Below are 18,235 nucleotides of genomic sequence, written 5' to 3'. Positions count from 1 at the left end.
GTATTTTAAGCCTGACAGTTATATATAGGCCATCAGCTAAAACATAGTGACAATTTTGGTGCTAAAGTTTATTCATGGTGTGATCTTGTGCCATGACTAAATGCTGAGCAAAAATGAAACATAAATTGGAACCCAGTTAGTACATAAGGAAATCCACTTCATAAGAGTTTAACCTGTAAAACGCAAGAATTTGCTGGATTCCTTCGAAATTTGTTTAAGATTCCTGTGTGCAATTAAAGAATCTCTAGTTTCAGACAGACCCTGGCCCTAATGATCTGATCTACACGAGTGCCATTTACAACCTTAACTACCTTAAAGGCACATGACAGCAATGTTAACTACCTTAAGTTGATTTGTTCAATTCATCGGAGAGGGAGGGTCCCTGCAATTGCATATGCAGTAGCAGCTTTATTAACTTGTGATAAGAATGCGGGTGGTGGTGGGTAGCTTTTGCTAATTCCAAGGTAGAAGATCTCCTCGCTCAGCTACGATGATACAATCTCCGATGATACAATCTCCTTTCTTTCTCACATGTATCCATGCACTCTCTGCTGCATATGCTGCACTTCATGCTCATCTTGTTGCCTTTGCTCCTCTCCCTCTTGTGGTTGTGGAATGCAGTTGATGGCCAAAAGAAAGAGAAGAAAATGAAGATGATATACTGTATATTGCAGCCTGCAGCCACTTGGCTTAGCTTGATCAGTCCCCAGTTGCTGTTGCTTGCTGATGGTGTTTGGTGGTAGGCTCGGCCTGCAGCTACACACCCGTGTGATATGGTTGTGTGCACATGCTGCTGGACATGCATTGCATATTTGCATGGGCAGATATTAGCCGATGCCCACCATCTTATCTTTTTCTGTCTGTGGTCCTTCCTCTTATAATGCTCCTTCTACAAGCTAGCATGAAGCACATTTCCTCAATCTCCCATTTTCATGCCAACTTGTTCTTTTTTTTATTGTTATTTTGATAAGATTTTTGTGTGTGTAAAGATAGGCAGGATGCTCTTCAGTTTTAGGGCTCATTCAGAACATAGGATTCTCAAAACATGGAGTTGAAAAAAAATGCAAGAGTAGAATGCCTTAGCACTTCACATCTTATGAATGATAAGACGTAGAAAGTTACATATAAATAGTCATTTCGATGGAGCACAAGAGAGGGATAGAGATAGACAAAGAAAGATTTTGATGAGGTTGAACCTCATTTTACTAATCCTGATTTTGGCTATTTCTAAGGCATTTCATAGTATCTGTGGGAACTAATTCCTTTTGTTCCAAAAGACCATGTTGGCAAATTTTTCATAGGATTCATTTCCTACAAAATTCCTTCAAAAATATTTTGATCCAAGGAGCCTTATTTTATATTCTCTGATTTGTGTAAGATTAGACAATGTACTTTGTTGGTAGTAGAAGCAGATGAGTTTGCAGTTTTGTTCAAGCGATAAATGAGAACAAGGAAAGCTTGTTGATATATAGTTCCTCTTAGTTTAAATGGATTTACTACAATTGTCTCTTCTCTATCTTAGAAAGCTAGTATCACATTTTAATAAGATTTCATTTTGAGCTTACCATATTTCCTATTTCTGCTGAGACACGAAATAAGTTGCTGTACTATCATGCATGTATGGCTTATATCATGGCCCAACAGCATTGTATCACTAAAAGGGGAGACATGGAAAAGAAACATCCTCCCAAGTCATGATCCGATTTTGTTGTACCAAAAAGAATTGAAAAAGATTGTGATGGTGATGACAATAAAGCTTTTGGTGTTCATCGCTACAGAGCTTGCATATCAAGAAATGTGACAATAACAACAGTGTAACTAATCTTCTAGAACAATAAAAGTTTCCACAGGCAAAAAAAAAAAAACAGAGCTAGCACCAATGATTCTCTCTCTCTCTCTTTTTTTTTTGCAGAAAAATAAACACAATTTCCCTTTAATTTGGTTTCAGCAAATCCATAAGTTATGTTACTTCACTTGTGAATGGAAATTATCCCAACAAGAGGAATCTTTAGGAGGTGGTGGATCCCATTGCTCATGGTTCGTACTTTTGTAGTACATATAGTACTGGTTTCCAAATAAATCCATCAGCTCAATTATTACGTACTTAGGTTGTTCTATGATTTATGCTACATGGAGTGAGACTTATCTAGGAACAGAGGAAATTTACATAAATCAAAGTTGGAGTAAAAATATGAGAGGATATGGGAAGTTGGGAATAATGTATTTTTCATTTTGCAAAACACAAATATTACCATGAGAGTGTTTATCAGAGCGGATACAATAAGATGATGTAAGCGGGCTCTACATATTGCCACATCATATTTATACTTACGTGGAGGAGAGAGAAAAAACGGGCTACAAATTTATAGCCAGCTGCACCACGGGCTCCAATAACCTATGTGAGATAAAAATGTGGGGGTATGTATTAGTGGTGTAATATGTATCTACAGGTAAATATATTGTATGAGTGAACTACTAAGTATACTATAGATGATATGGGTTAATTTTTTAAACTAATACTCCATCCGTCACAAAATATAAGGGATTTTAGATGGATGTGATATATCTACACATTCATCTAAAATCCCTTATATTTTAGGACGGAGGGATTAGATGATTATGATATTAAACTTGCTCTGAAATATGGTTAGTATTAAAAACCAAGAGAGTTGCACAGTTAAAAAGTGATTAACCAACCAACCAATCCATGGTGAAGTGAAATGGCAGTGCTTTTAAAGGAGACCCACACCAAACAGCAGCAGAGAGCAGAGTCTCTTGCTCCCATTATCTATCTCTGTCTCTGTCTGTCAATCTCACGCACACCAGCACACAGCCTTTTCTTCTCCTCTTCCTCCTCCTCCAGTTAACGGTTAAGGCGTTGGTGTTGGTGCCTCCTCTCCACCACCGTCCATCCCACTCCCACGCGCACACAGCAAAGCAAACCAAAGCAAAGCTTCGTTTCCGCTGCCCCCCACAGGCCACTGGACGAGGAAGAGCACGCAGCTTCGCCTCTACCGGCGGCGCATGGCATAGGCATCCCCAAGAATGAGAGCTTGGGCCTCCACTACAAGAGAGAGAGGCAGACCCACCACCATCAACAACATCAGGAGGAGTAGATAGATGGGCAACTGCGGGACGCGAGAGGAGAATGCCGTCGTCGCGGCGCACGCCCAAGGTATTCTTCGCTTCCTCGGATTGATTTCTTGGGGGATTTCCCGGTGATTGTTTTCTTAAGGATGCTGGTTGTTGGGATGGGATCTCGGGTTGGATGATCTGAATTTCATCAAAAAATTTGATCTTGGTGGTTATTTCTAGGTTTCCCCTGATCTCTTGGTTGGTGGGTTCAGTGGGGAATTGACAAAAGCACTGTCTTTCCTTTTTGCTATATATGATGGCCTATGGCTTATTGGGACCTTTGGATGGGTGTTTTGGTTGCAAATGTTGATTCTTGTTAGGTCTATTCCAAATCGGCATTTTGGTACTTTCGGTTTAGGTTTGATTAAAATCTAATATCAACATTTGCTCCAAATGTTCAACATTGTCTTTCTGTTAGTTGCATATGGGGATTCTGGGATTTTGGTTTACAGTCTACATTTGCTCAACATCCATCTTTCTTTCTTTCTTTTTCTCTTTTTTTTTTGTTTTTTTTGGGGGGGGGGGAGCCTAATCTCCTTAAGCTTTCTGGTGTGATTGCTCTATGATTTCTTTTCTGCTGCATATCCCGGCCAAGTTACGATCTTACTGTCTTTCCTTATCTTCTTGGTTGCTGTATCAGAAATTCTGCTTCATTGTGTTCATCGGGACAATTTACAGGCACTTCCCCCAATAGTGCTGCAATTTCTGTGCTCTCTGCTTCACTGAGGCACTGTTGACTTTCAGTTTAACAGAAATAGAGTTATGATCCTGCAAGTTGGAAAAACATAATCACTTCTTGCAGTTTGCTGCATTCTTTAAGCAATTTGGAGCCCTTTTTTTATTGCATGCAACTCTGCAGTAGATCTGGTCTCCTGATCCTGTTTACCTCTTGCTGTAATCAACTTGCCCATGTATGTACTTTTTTACAGTATTTTTAGGTAGAATACCATTTTATAATTGCTAGGAATCGCCAACGCTCGTTTCCAGTAGTTCTCTTGTTAGTTTGTGATTATAGCTTCCCTAAATGTATTTCAGCAGGATTAGCTCTCTTTCATCCAACCATCTCTGTGAATGCTGAAAATTCAATATGAAAAAAAAAGTTTTATTTTTATCTTATATGTATGAGAATTTATGGTAACCTTAATTCGTTTTTACCTTGACTATTTTTTCTTTCTTGTTGTTGAAATGTCATCTTCTCAGTTCAGCAGCTCCATTTGTTACAACATCCTGTCAAGAATGCTGTTGCAGAGAGGAAGCATACCCGCATCTCATCAGATATGAGTGATCCTTCAACACCTAGGAAAATTGAAGATGCCAAGAACATCTCCATATACAACGATGTGATTGATTTCACATTGTTTGAACTCGAGACCATCACAAAGAGCTTCCGTGCTGACTACGTTCTTGGTGAAGGAGGGTTTGGGACTGTTTACAAGGGCTACATAGATGAGAATGTCAGGGTTGGTCTGAAGTCACTACCTGTTGCAGTCAAGGTGCTCAACAAAGATGGACATCAAGGACACAGAGAATGGCTTGTGAGTTGCCACCTTGTTCAATATTCACTATGGTTGCTGATGTCTGTTATGTACATGGATACACGGAACGTTAACAATTACTCGTACAAGAACATGATATATCTTAATTATGTAAATTATGGAAAAATATTTGTTGATGCTAACTATGTATTTCACATCAATGGCACATGCAGCATTTAGTTGTACTCATGTTAACAAGTACGCTAGCAAATAAATACACCATTTCATCTTTCTTAGTCTGTTCCCTTTTTGGAATAGAAAATTTCTCAAGAAGCTACAATACATGGTTAGAATGATTCATTGGGCTTGTATCATGAAAAATGTGCAAACTTGATAGGTTGATGAAGGCTAAAGTATTAATTTCATTGGCCGAATGCATGTAGACTGAGTCATACTGTTAGATAGCATATTTCTTGAAAGTTTACAAACAGAACAGTGTATCTACACATGCTCAGAATAGGTGAAATTCTATTTATTTTTAAAAAGAGAATAAGCAACATTGTCCATAAAAGAAACATGATGCATTTAATTTGACGTAAGCAATTTTGGCAATTTTCGGGCATATTATTAACTTGGAAATCCTTACCTTTTCATTCTTGTCGTTATGTTATAAGAATTATCAGGAAGTAACTCATCTTTTGTTTCTTTGTCAGACTGAGGTTAGGTTCCTTGGGCAGCTAAGACATCCAAATTTAGTCAAGTTGATTGGGTATTGCTGCGAAGATGACCACAGGCTGCTTGTGTACGAGTTCATGTTTCGAGGAAGTCTAGAAAACCACTTATTCCGAAGTAAGAATCCAACTCCTTTTCATCACTTCATGATGATATCATGGCGGAATAGTTTCTGTGATCACACTTTTTAAATATATATTTTTCTCTCTATAATACAATCAAGCACCATAGCTGAAGTTGACCATATTGTGGATAATAGTGTGGATAATAGAGTCGCAACGTTGTTCTATTAAATATCGTTGATATGAGCAAATTGATCAGCGTTCTAAAACCTGGTCTGGTAGGATTTCATTTCAACTTGCTGTTCATATGGGGATTCCAAATTGTCCAGAGCTTTTTGACTGAACAACCGATTTAACTGTTCACTGCTAGACCCTCAGTAAGTTTAGGCCCTCTTCATATTTATCATTCTTGGAAAACTTTATTGACATGTTTTTAACAAGATTGTCCAAAGTGTCCAGTTAACCATCTGAACTATTTGTCTTGCCATAGCTAAATGCCATGATTTTCTTTGTTTGTATACTTAATAGAATCATTCGTGATAGTTCACTACCATGCATAGAGTATGCGAGCTACCCATACTTATCTGCTAAATATCTTCTGTATTTTTTCTTCCAAAATAAATGAATACTATTGAATACTGGCATGTATGATTTGAAATGTCGGCACAGTATTTCATCGATTCATTTGTAGGTGAAGTAAATTATATGCCAATACTGAATTAATGGCTGACTAAAGATTGTGCTCAACTATATTTTGTTCTTGTACATTGTGGTGAACTTGTATTCAAGATTAGGAAATTTTCTGACATTGTCTGTGCTTTTCCTTTTTCTTCTCAGGGACAGCTACTCCACTATCCTGGGCTACTAGGATGTCGATTGCATTAGGGGCTGCCAAAGGGTTAGCTTGCCTCCACAATGCTGAAAGGCCAATTATCTACAGGGATTTCAAGACATCAAATATTCTGCTGGACTCAGTTGAGTAGCATTTCTTGTCAATGTCTTGTTTTTTTTTTCCTTTCTCTTCTATGCTGTTGGGAATATGTAAATATTTTTCATAATAACATTTATCTTTTATTTACACTTACACAGGATTATACTGCTAAACTCTCTGACTTTGGTCTGGCAAAAGCTGGCCCAGAAGGCGATCAAACCCATGTATCAACACGGGTGATGGGAACATATGGTTATGCTGCCCCTGAATACGTGATGACTGGTACTGTCCTCGTTTTATCTTTTTTAAATTTTCTACATTTTTTTCTGAGTAGCGTTGTTACCCTTCATCAAAATGTGACCAGGTTATTTGTCAAAAAGAAAAGTTTACCAAGTAATATGCAAGTATGCAGTTTCTGTTTTGCCCTTGCAATTTCATCTGATGTATATATACCTATTGGGCAGGTCACTTGACTGCTAGAAGTGATGTCTACAGCTTTGGTGTTGTCCTTCTTGAACTCTTGACTGGGCGTAAGTCCATCGACAAGTCACGGCCCAGTAGGGAGCACAGCTTGGTTGACTGGGCCCTCCTGAAACTGAACGACAAGAGGAGGCTTCTCCAAATCATTGACCCAAAACTGGAGGGACAGTATTCAGTTAGAGCTGCCCACAAAGCCTGCAGCCTAGCATACTACTGCTTGAGCCAAAACCCAAAGGCGAGGCCTCTTATGAGCGACGTCGTTGAGACTCTTGAACCATTGCAGGGCAGTGGTGGAAGTGATGGAGCTGTTCAATCTGTTCTTGGCAGTGGCCTTCCGAGCTACAGAGTAAACCGCAGACTAACGACGAACAGCGTCCACTGTAGGGCGATTCCGAACCCCAAGTGCTCCCCTGCTGTCCCAGCATGCAGGGTGAGATGAGAGTGTGCTGTTTCAGTTGCTCCTGGAATAGGTTCAGTTGTACATTGCAAGTCTAAACCGTGGATGGTGCGTGAGTGTGCACACCTGCGCTGTGTGCTTTTGGGTTTTTTCTTCTTTTTTTTTTTGGCTTTCTCCCCAGTTTTCAACCTGTAAATTTGCTCTGCATGGTGGTGCTTGTAAGGCCCTCTAATTTTCACAGTGGTCTTATGTGTTGTTGACTGTGTTTGCTCTGCCAAAACCGGCAAGGTTTAACCCCAGAAATGAAAGGCTGAACTAAGAGTGGTTGGATGGTTGCTATGCTACTGAAACGTTGTCTATCATCTGTATCTTGTTCCATGAATTGCCTACTTTCTTTGTGCATTTTTTGTTGAGCTTTACTTTCTGATATTAAATTGCTGGTGTTATGTTTTCCTGACGTAGTGGTCATCTGTATTGCTGCTGTGAATCATTGTATAATTTGTTCCTATATACCTGTTCTATCATGATGCTATCAGTGTTTCTCGTATTCAAGGCTGCGTCAGTTTTGCACTCCAGGTGTTGTGTTTTCCCACGTCAACACTCTGTTTAAGATATGGAAATCACTCATTGTCTTTCTGTTATTTTATTGTATACAGAAACCAGTCATTATCTGTTCGCTCTCTTGCTTTTGTAATTAACAAGGAGCCCTCATTGTCTTATCATCTGTCATCCACCATGTTACTCCATTCCTAATTCTAAAGATGCCGACTCTGATGCAGCACTATGATAAATGTTTGGTCTCATCAGTCGGGACACTGATAACAAACAGCACTTTAGAGTGCTAAAATACAGTAACCATAGATTCCCCTTAATCTTTCAACTGAAAACTTCAGTCTAACTAACCATAATTTAAACCAAATTAATTAGCGGTTATTTTTCTGACTCTATAACCATGCATATACTGTCTGAAGTAGATTCAGAGATGGTTTTAGAATTAAGGCAAAAGATTGTTAAGCGTATGGCCACCTGTCTGTTAGTATAATGCTGCAGTAAAGAGTAGTAATAAGCATATATAGACAACAGTGGTAGTCATTTTCAGTCACTAAAATACATACACTCTTATTGTACTGTAATTCATGGTTCCCTTGAGCCATGGTCATCGTCACCATCATCACTCGCACTTGCGTCGAAGGAGTGATTAGGAGATGGTTATCGTGTGTGACGTGGATCAAGCCAGATAAGCATTTCAATGTTTTTATTTTTGAGAGAGAGCAGGGATAAGCATTTCAATTAGCAAATGAAAGGTGTCTGCTATAGCTTTTTCTGCAAGGACAATAATTAATGAATCTGAAAGTGTGTCGTCCTTGGAAGGAAGATGGAAAGGAAGAACCACTCATTAATCAAACAAGTGTCACAAATTGGATCACTGACTGCCTGACTGGACAGGAATGTTGGTGCATTATCATGTTATAACTAAAAGATGCGTGAAAATCAGTGAGCAATCATAGAAAAATCATCAAGTGCACTGTTCCATTGTTGACAAGAAAGGTTTTTCCTCACAAAATAATTAAAACCGTATCCTTCCAAGTTCCAACATACAGGACAATCTCTGTGGGATGTGACTTGGTTAATTATCCAGTTACATCTAGAGAGTTAGCGAAAATCGGCTGTGCATGACAAGATCACAAATTAATTTGGAGAACAAAGAATGAATTAAACTAAGTTCATAAAAAGAAAAATAATCGTGCATATCAAAATATTCAGAAGAGCGAAAAATACAAGGATCAGATGCGAAAAGGGCCAAGGTTGCATTGCAAACCATATTAGTTTGCTGGTGTCCTGGTGATATATGCAACTTTAGAGAGCCAGCAAATGACGTATCTCTACCTAAAGAAAGATATTCCCCTTTGGTATTGACACAAAGGAACATCAATCGCTCTCATTTAACTGGCACGCACAACGGTTGCTTCATCTTCAACTGCTAATTAACTTTCTGAAACGCTGATGCTTTTTAATCCTCTTCTTCCCCGGCCCATGCATATTCTCTCTGCTTTAATGGTGTGAAATTTCAGAACAAGAATCTAGTTTCCGCATACAGAGTTCCAGAAATTTCCGACTGTTCATCTCATCGATCATCCGCGATTCTTTTTTTAGTTTTTGATGGTGATCAGCCACACCGCTAGCTAGTTGACACATGTATGCAGTAGCAATATTTGTTAGCTGAAAAGGAAGCAAGGAGGAAAGCAGCAAATCAGCTTTGTTGCCAAGCTGCTTGGCAGGTCACATTTTTCATTTCCGAGTTGATTAATTTGCAACCATCATGCATCAATACAATTACTATTTAAGCATATTAGTAAAATTGTGTGAAGTTTTTTTTTTCAATTAAGCCATGTCATGTGTGGGGGCGTTACCTTGCAGACTATATAAATATGAGTGAAATTGACTTGAGGCGTCGAGTTGCCTTATTGCCAAACAATAGTACTATTCATTAGTAGTATATCTGACCCAAAACCCAACCATTTTTCCCCCTTTGCGTTGCATCTCAGTGTTCTTCCATTCTTTCCAGAGAGACAAAGTAATTGACCATGGCAAAAGATCCTCATGTCTCCATCTCTCTCACCGGCCTCGCCATGGTCGTCCTCCTCATCTTCAGCTCCTCCTTCCTCCAGGCCGCCCAAGGTACGTACACACCTTCATCTTCGCCTGCTTCATCATGCATCTTGGTGATCCTTCAAGTCGGTTCTGACTTCTCAATTGATATTCATGCATGCAGGATCAGACAAGAAGATGGCAATGAAGTACGACGTGCCGGTGAAGAGGCTGGTGTACCGGCCGTCGGCGATGCAGGCGGCGGTGATCGGCACGGAGGCGGCGGCGTACGAGCCGTTCGAGCTGTGCATGGGCTGCCGGTGCTGCGCGTCGTCGAACGCGAGCAGCTGCGTGGACACGAGATGCTGCTACGCCATCGACTGCAACATCCCCGGCAAGCCCTTCGGCGTCTGCGCCTTCTCTCCCCACACCTGCGACTGTGGTGCCACCAACTGCACCAGCCAACAGCAGCCATGACCACACACCTCTTGCTGCTGCTAATTCAATTCGATCTCTTCCATGATCAATATACTTATGCGCCTGAATCATTCAACTGTTTTCTGATGCGATTGCAAACGTATTAAGTTTTTTCAGAGATTCTTGGGACTTAGATATCCTGACATGAGCATGTTGATCTGAAAGTTTAACTGCATATAGAATCTTCAGAAAGGGATTAATTCTTGATCTACCAGTTCCACAAACAATTTATTCGTGCTTTAAATCTGGATTTGCATTCTCTCTTATCAGAGAGTAATTAATTTGAGGGTCTGATCTGATTAATTGCTGTAGAACCCACTTTGATGTATGGATATGGCTGTGCTGCCTGTGCAGACTACTAGCTAGACTGTAGAGAAAAGGCGGCTGTTTTGTTTGACTATTGCAGGACTAGCACCTAACACTGTTGTTGTTTGTATCCTGTTCTTCCTTTTCAAAGCCTACGTGCCAAATACATGATCAGCATTCAGCAAGGTGGATGGTCTAGAAATCAAGTTGGGCAGTCACAGGCCGGCACACGCTTGATTTGACAATCACTTGTTAGGTGGAAATGCAAATGAATTGTAGGTACAAACCCACAATGTTAGTAGCTTAATTAGCTCATCAGCTAAACGCCTAAACCTACTCTGAATTAACTTGAAGTCTGAAACGTACGTGATCGAGGGTACTCATTTCAGCACGATTAAGCACACAGCAATCAAGGTGCTTATATATAAGATGAAGATACTCTGTCTGCCTGTCTGTAAGTGCCAGACATGCAACTCGATCATCGCCCTAGAAAACACATCTCTGTCAGGCCTGAGCAACCACTGTTGTTTTGCAAATAAAAATTTCAGATTCTCCTTTCTCCGATGATGCAGCATTGGTTTCACTGATCTGAAACTAGCTACGAGGAATGGTTAGCTTTGTCTAACAACTTCCTTCTGTTTGAGCTTTGGGTTTGCAGACAATCATGTATTCTATGGTCGCCGGGATCGCCACGGATCAACCGGTGCAGTGCTCTACGTACAGCACACTATATATATTGCAAAATGGATACGGCGTTTGTTGGAAAAATATTTTGTAGAAAACACATATATAGTAAAAATTTGGAAACTACCGTTAAAACTAAAACTGAACACCTGAGATTTATACACATCATCGAGAGTAAAATTTTACTCCCAGACAATTTTTTTACTCTCGATAACGCGGACAAATATTATGCGCCTATTTCATAATTCAACGGTAGCTTATAGGTTTTCACTATATTTCTAGTTTGTATTACATATTTTCAACCCGATGGTGAGTTGTTCCAAGCTGCTCCTCTGCTTTTTACTACTCCCTGTCAATAGGTTAATTAAGAGAGACATAACTCAATGTCAAAACAAGCTTACCAACCTCAATAACAACTAGGAAAAAGTACACCAAAGGTCCCTCAACTTGTCATCGAGTTACAGAATCATCACCTAACCAGATATATGATATCTCTAACTTAGAAAACTGTTCACTTTAGGTTCTTCGATGGTTTTGACCCCGGTTTTATCCGACGTGGCAGCTGAGTCAGCGTGGACCCATGTGGGCCCCACATGTCAGGGTGTCCACGTCACCTTTCTTTCCCTTCTCTCCCTTCTTTCTTCCGTCTCTCTTGCTCTTCTCACTCGCGCCGAACACGTTGTGGGAGGCGCGGCCGGGGGCGACGCCGAAAGGCGAAAGAGGACTCCGCAGAGGCGAGGGTGGACTCGACGTCATCGACGCGGCCAGCGCCGAAGAGCGCGGAGAGGAGCGCCGAGAGGGAGACGTTGGAGCAGGCAACGGGCGCGGAGTCGGAGAACGCGCGGAGGGCGTTGTTGGGGCCCGAGAAGAGGGAGATGGCGCGGGTGAGAAGACCAGGGGACGCCAGGGCGGAGTCGAGGAGGGCGCAGAGGAGCGAGACGGCGAGGTCTAGGCGGCGGAGGCGCGGGAGACAGGACACGGCGAGGGAAAAGAGCGGGCGGGAGCCGTGGAGGCACGGGTAATCGTCGGGGCGGGAGAGCGTGGTGGCGACGAGGGAGTGGATGCGGGCCAGATCGGCCTCGCCGCAGACGGCGAGCTGGAGGTCGAGGATGGAGGAGCACGTGGAGGCGGGGGTGGGGGTCGAGGTGGGCAGCGGCGGGTGATCGACATCGGGGAGCGCGGAGAAGCGACGGAGGAGGTGGGCGGGGACGCTAGCGGCGAGGAGCGGGTTGGGATGGCGGCGAAGGAGGGAGACCATGGTTGAGACTTGAGAGGAATGGGGGTTTGGGAATTGGGATCTCCCCTCTTTTTTCTCCCTTCTCTAGGGGAACTCGTCAAGGAGGGCGAGGCCATGGTGGCAGTCACCTCCTCCCCTTCTCCTGTCGTTGGCCGCCGACGCCCTCCTCCGCAACTGCCGTCTCCCCTTCTCCCGCGTCGCCGCCACCGCCGGTCGCCCGTCGTCGGCCGTCGACACCCTCCTGCTCTCCCGCCTCACCCCGCGGCCTCCTCTCCACTCGCCGTCCGGCCTGCAGAATCCCAGTGAGAAGAGTGAGGAGAGAGAGGAAGGGAGAGAAGAGGAGAAAGAGGGAGGGTGATGACGTGGACACCCTGACTTGTGGGGCTCACATGGTTTACTCAGCCGTAACGTTGGATAAAATTGGGTCAAAATCACTAAAGAATCTAAAATAAAATAAATGGTTTCGTAGTTGAGGGGTATCGTATATAGTTTTGTGGTTAGAGGATGATTTTGCAACTCGATGACAAGTTAAGGGACATTCGGTGTACTTTTTCCTAACTGCTATAGTAGGGAGCTTTTAGCCCATCTGCATATAGTGGCCTGGCCCACGTTAGGCCTGTCCATTAGTATGGGCCTTAGCCCTTCCTCTTTACCGAAAGCTTCACCTTTTGAATTGAGCCCATATGAACAATAAGACACTATCCATGTTATTTCCTTAAAGATAATAGAATTCATTTTAGTCTTTACTTTTTTAAAAGAAACTATAACCAATTATATAGAGGTTACAGAACGAACGATCATGAATTACGAAATTATAGCTTGATTTAAAGGAATAATTAAAATCGCACCATTGATGTCTATACATTTCAATCTTTAATTTCTCGGCACAGTCGCATGCACTCGCGTTGCCTCCCAAAAAGCTCAAACAGTTTTTGATTTCGACATGCATAGATACAAGTTGTGGACAACTTATTCAGGTACAGTGCTTACGTAGTTCAAGATTTCTTTATGACCTGCTTTTTTTCTTGTTAATTATGGCCTTAATTTGATACTAGTATATATCAAGTGGTTCGCAACGCAAGCAAACTAAAGTTGCAATCACGCGGGAAAAGCAGCAATGCTGAAATAGCTAGCTAGTTAGCTTTCACAATTCTGAAACTATTTTCTCCTCTTCTTCTGTTCATAATGTACGGACACGACTGTGAGTGTCAGAGTGTCGGCACAACAATTTGATTAATGATGCATAGGAGAATGTTTTATGTTGAGCATGTAAATTGTTGAATACTTCCAGTCGGAGAATGTTTGATGTTGAGCATGTAAATTGTTGAATACTTCCACATTAATATGCACGTAGTATGGGATTAAAAGCAACACAATGGAAAACAAATTTCGGTATGGTATATCCTTCCCCATATGTCTTGAGAATATGAGATAAGTTTAGTTAATTAATTAATTTGGTTTTACAGATGGAATAAAATGAAAATATACGTTAATATTTGCATGCATGGGTTATATTTGAATTATAACCTGTGAAACAGAAAAATAACTTTTTTTTAAGTACATAATAATAGGATCTACTATGGGTTTAATGGATTCGTGCCGGCCGGTTTGCGCAAACCGGCCCAGTTGCCCCCGGGTAGCCTACGCGTTGTAGGCTTGCAACTTTTTGCGAGTTGGACTAAAAAATTGGCTTACAGCTTTTACCCCACCTGGCCCATATCCAGCACACATACCTTTAAAAATTTCTATATATAAAGTTTTTATACAGAAACTAAGTTTCTACTAAAACGTCGTAGCTAAATCAGAATTGGATGTGCCCGCGTACGTGCATTTTGAAAATGTTTCTCAAGGAAAACTTTGTGTATAATAAAGTTTCTATGTGAAAAAATGTTTTTGTGTATAATAAGAAATGTAAATACGTGCTCCTGATAGATTCACTTAAGTGACATGCCCACGCATTAGACTTTTACTAATAGAGTGCGTATGACACGATAGTCATTAAGTCTTTTTTAAAAATTCTTTTATTCAGTTTTATCTACAACTAAAATCTAATGCTGACTTTCCTCGGAAAACAATCGAGACTTTTCAGTTTTGCTGTTCTGGAGTTGTACGCTTCCTCTACAAACGAAATGGAGCCAATTCTTCTGCCTGTTTTCTTTTTCGCGAACGCTGCCTGTTTTTTTTACTAGCCCCTAAAATGGATGATCAATCGTACCAACAAAATAATACTTCCCCCGTTTCAGAATATAAGTCATTTTAGCATTTTCTACATACATATTGATGTTAATGAATCTAAACATATATATCTATTTAGATTCACTAACATCAATATGAATGTGAATAATGCTAGAATGACTTACATTGTGCAACGGAGGGAGTAAACCCTAAGGCACGTTATTGCATCATCGACAATTAATCATTATTATATTATGTCCGACTCGTTACATACGACAGATGATGTGATTAATTAGAACTGCAATTTGCAAAATAACAATTACCACATCTTTAACGTATTCTTCCATTTAAGTAGCTTAGTTCACTAATTGTAATTAAGCGCTAACTAACCATTTGGCCAGTGTACTGGTAATTACTAAATTAAGGAGATTATGATCAAGTTGTAAAAGGATCCAATAAAACGATTACTTATTAGAACTCTAATTAACCTGTTCAACCTAACCTTGTCATTATTTTGGTTTGGAGTTTGTGTTGTCTAGCGTGATTAATCACGCGTGTAATGTGCGAGAGCTGCAACTTAACGAATCTTGTCTCGTTGTCATTGGCCAGAGTCAGAATTAAACACAGACGTGCATTTGGGTTTTTGCTGTGTTAATTTGTCATAAGATTCACCAAATGGTTCAATTCTCACTTTTGCTCTGTTCACGAGTCTGTCTCTTCCATAGCTCATGAATGCCAGGGCGGCAGGGCATCTTCATCTCATTCATCAACTGACGAAAGTAGTACGTATGATCAGTCGACCAAATTGTTTGCAAATCTTAATTTGGGGGTAATGTAGTTCATGCCTATACCTATATTCGCTTTTCACTAGATATTTCAGAGAGAGAGAGAGAGAGAGTGATTTAGAGGGAGGGGCATTCCTCTATACATTTTTTAAAAAAGGAAATTGTGATTGTGTTGGGGATTGAACACGGGACCGTAGTGTTGAAACTACATACTCCTTACCACTGCACTGCCAATTGCATCTCATTGGATATTTCTGTTATTCAGAGATGGAATACAGAATTGTGTCACTAGTATCATTTGCATATCAAATTATCAATGCCAAGTTGCAGTGCCAACTTTTGTATGTGCAAGCAACAGATCTTGGCATAAATCATCACGAGGAAGATAATATTCCAAGTTTCGCATTCTGAAACCTAGATATATAAATGTCTGTAACTTACTAGCTTAGGCCGGTGGTTGTCGAATAAATTAATTCTTTGTTGAGCATCGCAAGGGAGTGTGTGGGGTATGATGAAATCAAATTCATGGCTAGGAATATATAGGACTTAGGAGGATCCTTCCATGGCCAAATTGTGCATTGTCAGGACATGCTTTTCATAGCTGTAGATGGAGCTTTCATCCATGTTTTTCAAAGAGCAATTAGCAAGCAAGACAGGATCCAAGACCACAGAATTGGATTAAGCTACGGCCACTAGCGAATTGGCCATGCATTCATATGCGAAAAGCCAGCGTTTTGTTGACTGCTGTTGAGATATTGTGAGCAATTAACCAGATCGATGTTGCGCATGCGTGACTGTGACCTTTCTAGTAGGAACTCCACTTCACCCACCCACTAAAGCAAAATTACTTCTTTTTTTGGTTTAGCAGAATCTTGGGCTTTAACAATTGCACGAGTAATTATTCCAAGCGGTTACTGATTACTGGGCAAGGAGATATCAGCAGCGTGCTTGGGGAAATAATGAGATGTATGCTAAGATGGACACAGAAATGGAGAGTAGCCTAGTGCAAATGAGTGACATTGGACTATTTATATAAAACAAATGTTCTTGTAGGAAGATGAAATGGATGGTAGGAATCGCAAGAAATTAAACTTACGACATCTGGAAAGATTAATTGGAAGTTTCCGACACTCAATTGCACCCTACATAACAGTTAGTGTAGAATGGAATGGGGAGAACACCACACACCCAATGGGAGGGGTGGCCATGTATTAATATAGGAAGCACATGTACAGGATCCTCAATTAGAGGAGAATACAAGGAAAGAAACAATACAATACAATCTGTACATATATGGCAAAGTATTCCTAATACCCGCCCGCAGTCACAGCGGGAGGATCACGGATGCAAAGGCTGGATCGAAAATCTGTAAATAACTGCACAGGCAAGCCCTTGGTCATGATATCGGCGAACTGATGCGTAGATGGAACATGGAGCACACGGACCTGTCCCAGAGCCACCTTTTCCCGAACAAAGTGGATGTCGATCTCAATGTGCTTGGTGCGGCGGTGGCGAACCGGGTTGGCGGTCATGTAGATAGCACTGACGTTGTTGCAAAAGACAATGGTCGTGGTGGAGATGGGAGCATGCAACTCCTGGATTAGCTAGCGGAGCCAACAGCACTCGACAACCGCGTGAGCAACGACACGATACTCCGCTTTAGCACTGGAGCGGGAGATCGTCGTCTGTCGCTTGGAGGACCAAGACACCAGGTTATCACCGAGGAAGATGCAGTAGCCTGAGGTGGAGCGACGAGAGTCGGGGCAGCCGGCCCAGTCTGCGTCGGAGTAGGCGGTCAGAGACCCGACCGGACCGGTGCCGATGTGGAGGCCGGCGGAGAGTGAGCCCTTGATGTAGCGCAGGATGCGTTTAACCAAGGCGAGTTGAGGCTCGCGAGGGTCATGCATAAAAAGACACTTGTTGAACGGCATAGGCGATCTTAGGACGGGTGAGGGTGAGATACTGGAGGGCACCGGCGAGGCTCTTGTACTCAGTAGGATCGGCAACGGGGGCACCCTCCGAGGCGGAGAGCTTGGCGCGAGTATCGACTGGGGTGGCGGTGGGGTGGCATTCAGACATGCCGGCTCGCTGCAGGAGATCGACGGCGTACTGTAGCTGGGACAGGAAGAGGCCGTCGGGTGTGCGACAGACGGAGATGCCGAGGAAGAAGTGGAGGTCACCAAGATCCGTCATGGCGAACTCGGTGTGCAACCGAGCCGTGATGTGGCGAAGAAGCTCAGCGGAGGAGGCCGTGAGGATGATGTCGTCGACGTAGAGCAGCAGGTAGGCGAGGCGATCACCGTCCCGGAGGATGAAGAGCGATGTGTCGGAGGCCGATGGCGTGAAACCCAGCTGACGAATGTATGTAGCGTAGCGAACCATTGGTACCAAGCTCGAGGCGCTTGCTTGAGGCCGTAGAGGGAGCGCTGGAGGAGGCCCACAGCATCGGGAGCAACGGGGTCGATGAAGCCGGACGGCTACTGGCAATACACCGTCTCGTCGAGGGTGCCGTGGAGGAAAGCGTTCTTCACATCAAGTTGATGAATCGGCCAGGAGCGGGAGGTGGCGATGCTGAGGACGACACGAATGGTAGAGGGCTTGACGATGGGGCTGAAGGTCTCGTCGTAGTCGATGCCATGTTGTTGGGAGTAGCCACGAACAACCCAACGTGCCTTGTGACGGGCGAGCGAGCCATCGGAGTGGAACTTGTGCTTGAAGATCCACTTGCCGGTAATGACGTTTGCACCAGGTGGGCGAGGGACGAGCCGCC

General features: G+C 42.4%; 4 protein-coding genes across 4 annotated transcripts; 2 read left to right on the top strand and 2 right to left on the bottom strand.

The window, feature by feature from the left end:
* Positions 1 to 2,865: 2,865 nt before the first annotated feature.
* On the top strand, positions 2,866 to 7,556 carry LOC4351357 (probable serine/threonine-protein kinase PBL8). Its single transcript, XM_015764846.3, has 6 exons — positions 2,866 to 3,175; positions 4,336 to 4,670; positions 5,324 to 5,459; positions 6,242 to 6,378; positions 6,494 to 6,617; positions 6,800 to 7,556. The coding sequence occupies exons 1-6, from the start codon at positions 3,121 to 3,123 to the stop codon at positions 7,252 to 7,254; spliced, it is 1,242 nt and encodes a 413-aa protein (XP_015620332.1). The 5' UTR covers positions 2,866 to 3,120; the 3' UTR covers positions 7,255 to 7,556.
* A 2,188-nt stretch (positions 7,557 to 9,744) lies between these two features.
* LOC4351356 (uncharacterized) lies at positions 9,745 to 10,489 on the top strand. Its single transcript, XM_015764847.3, has 2 exons — positions 9,745 to 9,891; positions 9,986 to 10,489. The coding sequence occupies exons 1-2, from the start codon at positions 9,798 to 9,800 to the stop codon at positions 10,276 to 10,278; spliced, it is 387 nt and encodes a 128-aa protein (XP_015620333.1). The 5' UTR covers positions 9,745 to 9,797; the 3' UTR covers positions 10,279 to 10,489.
* Positions 10,490 to 11,578: 1,089 nt separating this feature from the next.
* On the bottom strand, positions 11,579 to 12,898 carry LOC136354642 (uncharacterized). The gene is made up of 2 exons (XM_066306151.1): positions 11,824 to 12,898; positions 11,579 to 11,760 (listed from the first exon to the last, which is right to left on the bottom strand). Exon 1 carries the CDS (start codon positions 12,524 to 12,526, stop codon positions 11,930 to 11,932), a length of 597 nt encoding a protein of 198 aa, XP_066162248.1. The 5' UTR covers positions 12,527 to 12,898; the 3' UTR covers positions 11,579 to 11,760; positions 11,824 to 11,929.
* LOC136354753 (uncharacterized mitochondrial protein AtMg00810-like) lies at positions 12,590 to 17,847 on the bottom strand. Its single transcript, XM_066306406.1, has 3 exons — positions 17,392 to 17,847; positions 17,119 to 17,312; positions 12,590 to 12,794 (listed from the first exon to the last, which is right to left on the bottom strand). The coding sequence occupies exons 1-3, from the start codon at positions 17,845 to 17,847 to the stop codon at positions 12,590 to 12,592; spliced, it is 855 nt and encodes a 284-aa protein (XP_066162503.1).
* Between the last annotated feature and the right edge of the window lie 388 nt (positions 17,848 to 18,235).

Source organism: Oryza sativa, chromosome 12 (assembly GCF_034140825.1).
Source record: "Oryza sativa Japonica Group chromosome 12, ASM3414082v1".
NCBI classification, from domain to species: Eukaryota; Viridiplantae; Streptophyta; class Magnoliopsida; order Poales; family Poaceae; genus Oryza; species Oryza sativa.
Note: the sequence above shows the minus strand (reverse complement) of the source record. Positions and strands in the feature narration are given on the sequence as shown.

What these genes read in the sequence shown, in the direction of transcription:
- LOC136354753 (XM_066306406.1), bottom strand. Translation starts at nt 17,847, where the DNA reads ATGGTTCGCTACGCTACATACATTCGTCAGCTGGGTTTCACGCCATCG. An exon ending in GTCCTAAGATCGCCTATGCC is followed by an intron (nt 17,313 to 17,391) that starts GTTCAACAAGTG and finishes CGCTACATCAAG; the next exon opens with GGCTCACTCTCCGCCGGCCT. An exon ending in CGCTCCAGTGCTAAAGCGGA is followed by an intron (nt 12,795 to 17,118) that starts GTATCGTGTCGT and finishes GGGATTCTGCAG; the next exon opens with GCCGGACGGCGAGTGGAGAG.
- LOC4351356 (XM_015764847.3), top strand. Translation starts at nt 9,798, where the DNA reads ATGGCAAAAGATCCTCATGTCTCCATCTCTCTCACCGGCCTCGCCATG. An exon ending in CTTCCTCCAGGCCGCCCAAG is followed by an intron (nt 9,892 to 9,985) that starts GTACGTACACAC and finishes TCATGCATGCAG; the next exon opens with GATCAGACAAGAAGATGGCA.
- LOC4351357 (XM_015764846.3), top strand. Translation starts at nt 3,121, where the DNA reads ATGGGCAACTGCGGGACGCGAGAGGAGAATGCCGTCGTCGCGGCGCAC. An exon ending in CGTCGCGGCGCACGCCCAAG is followed by an intron (nt 3,176 to 4,335) that starts GTATTCTTCGCT and finishes TCATCTTCTCAG; the next exon opens with TTCAGCAGCTCCATTTGTTA. An exon ending in AGAAAACCACTTATTCCGAA is followed by an intron (nt 5,460 to 6,241) that starts GTAAGAATCCAA and finishes TTTTCTTCTCAG; the next exon opens with GGACAGCTACTCCACTATCC.
- LOC136354642 (XM_066306151.1), bottom strand. Translation starts at nt 12,526, where the DNA reads ATGGTCTCCCTCCTTCGCCGCCATCCCAACCCGCTCCTCGCCGCTAGC.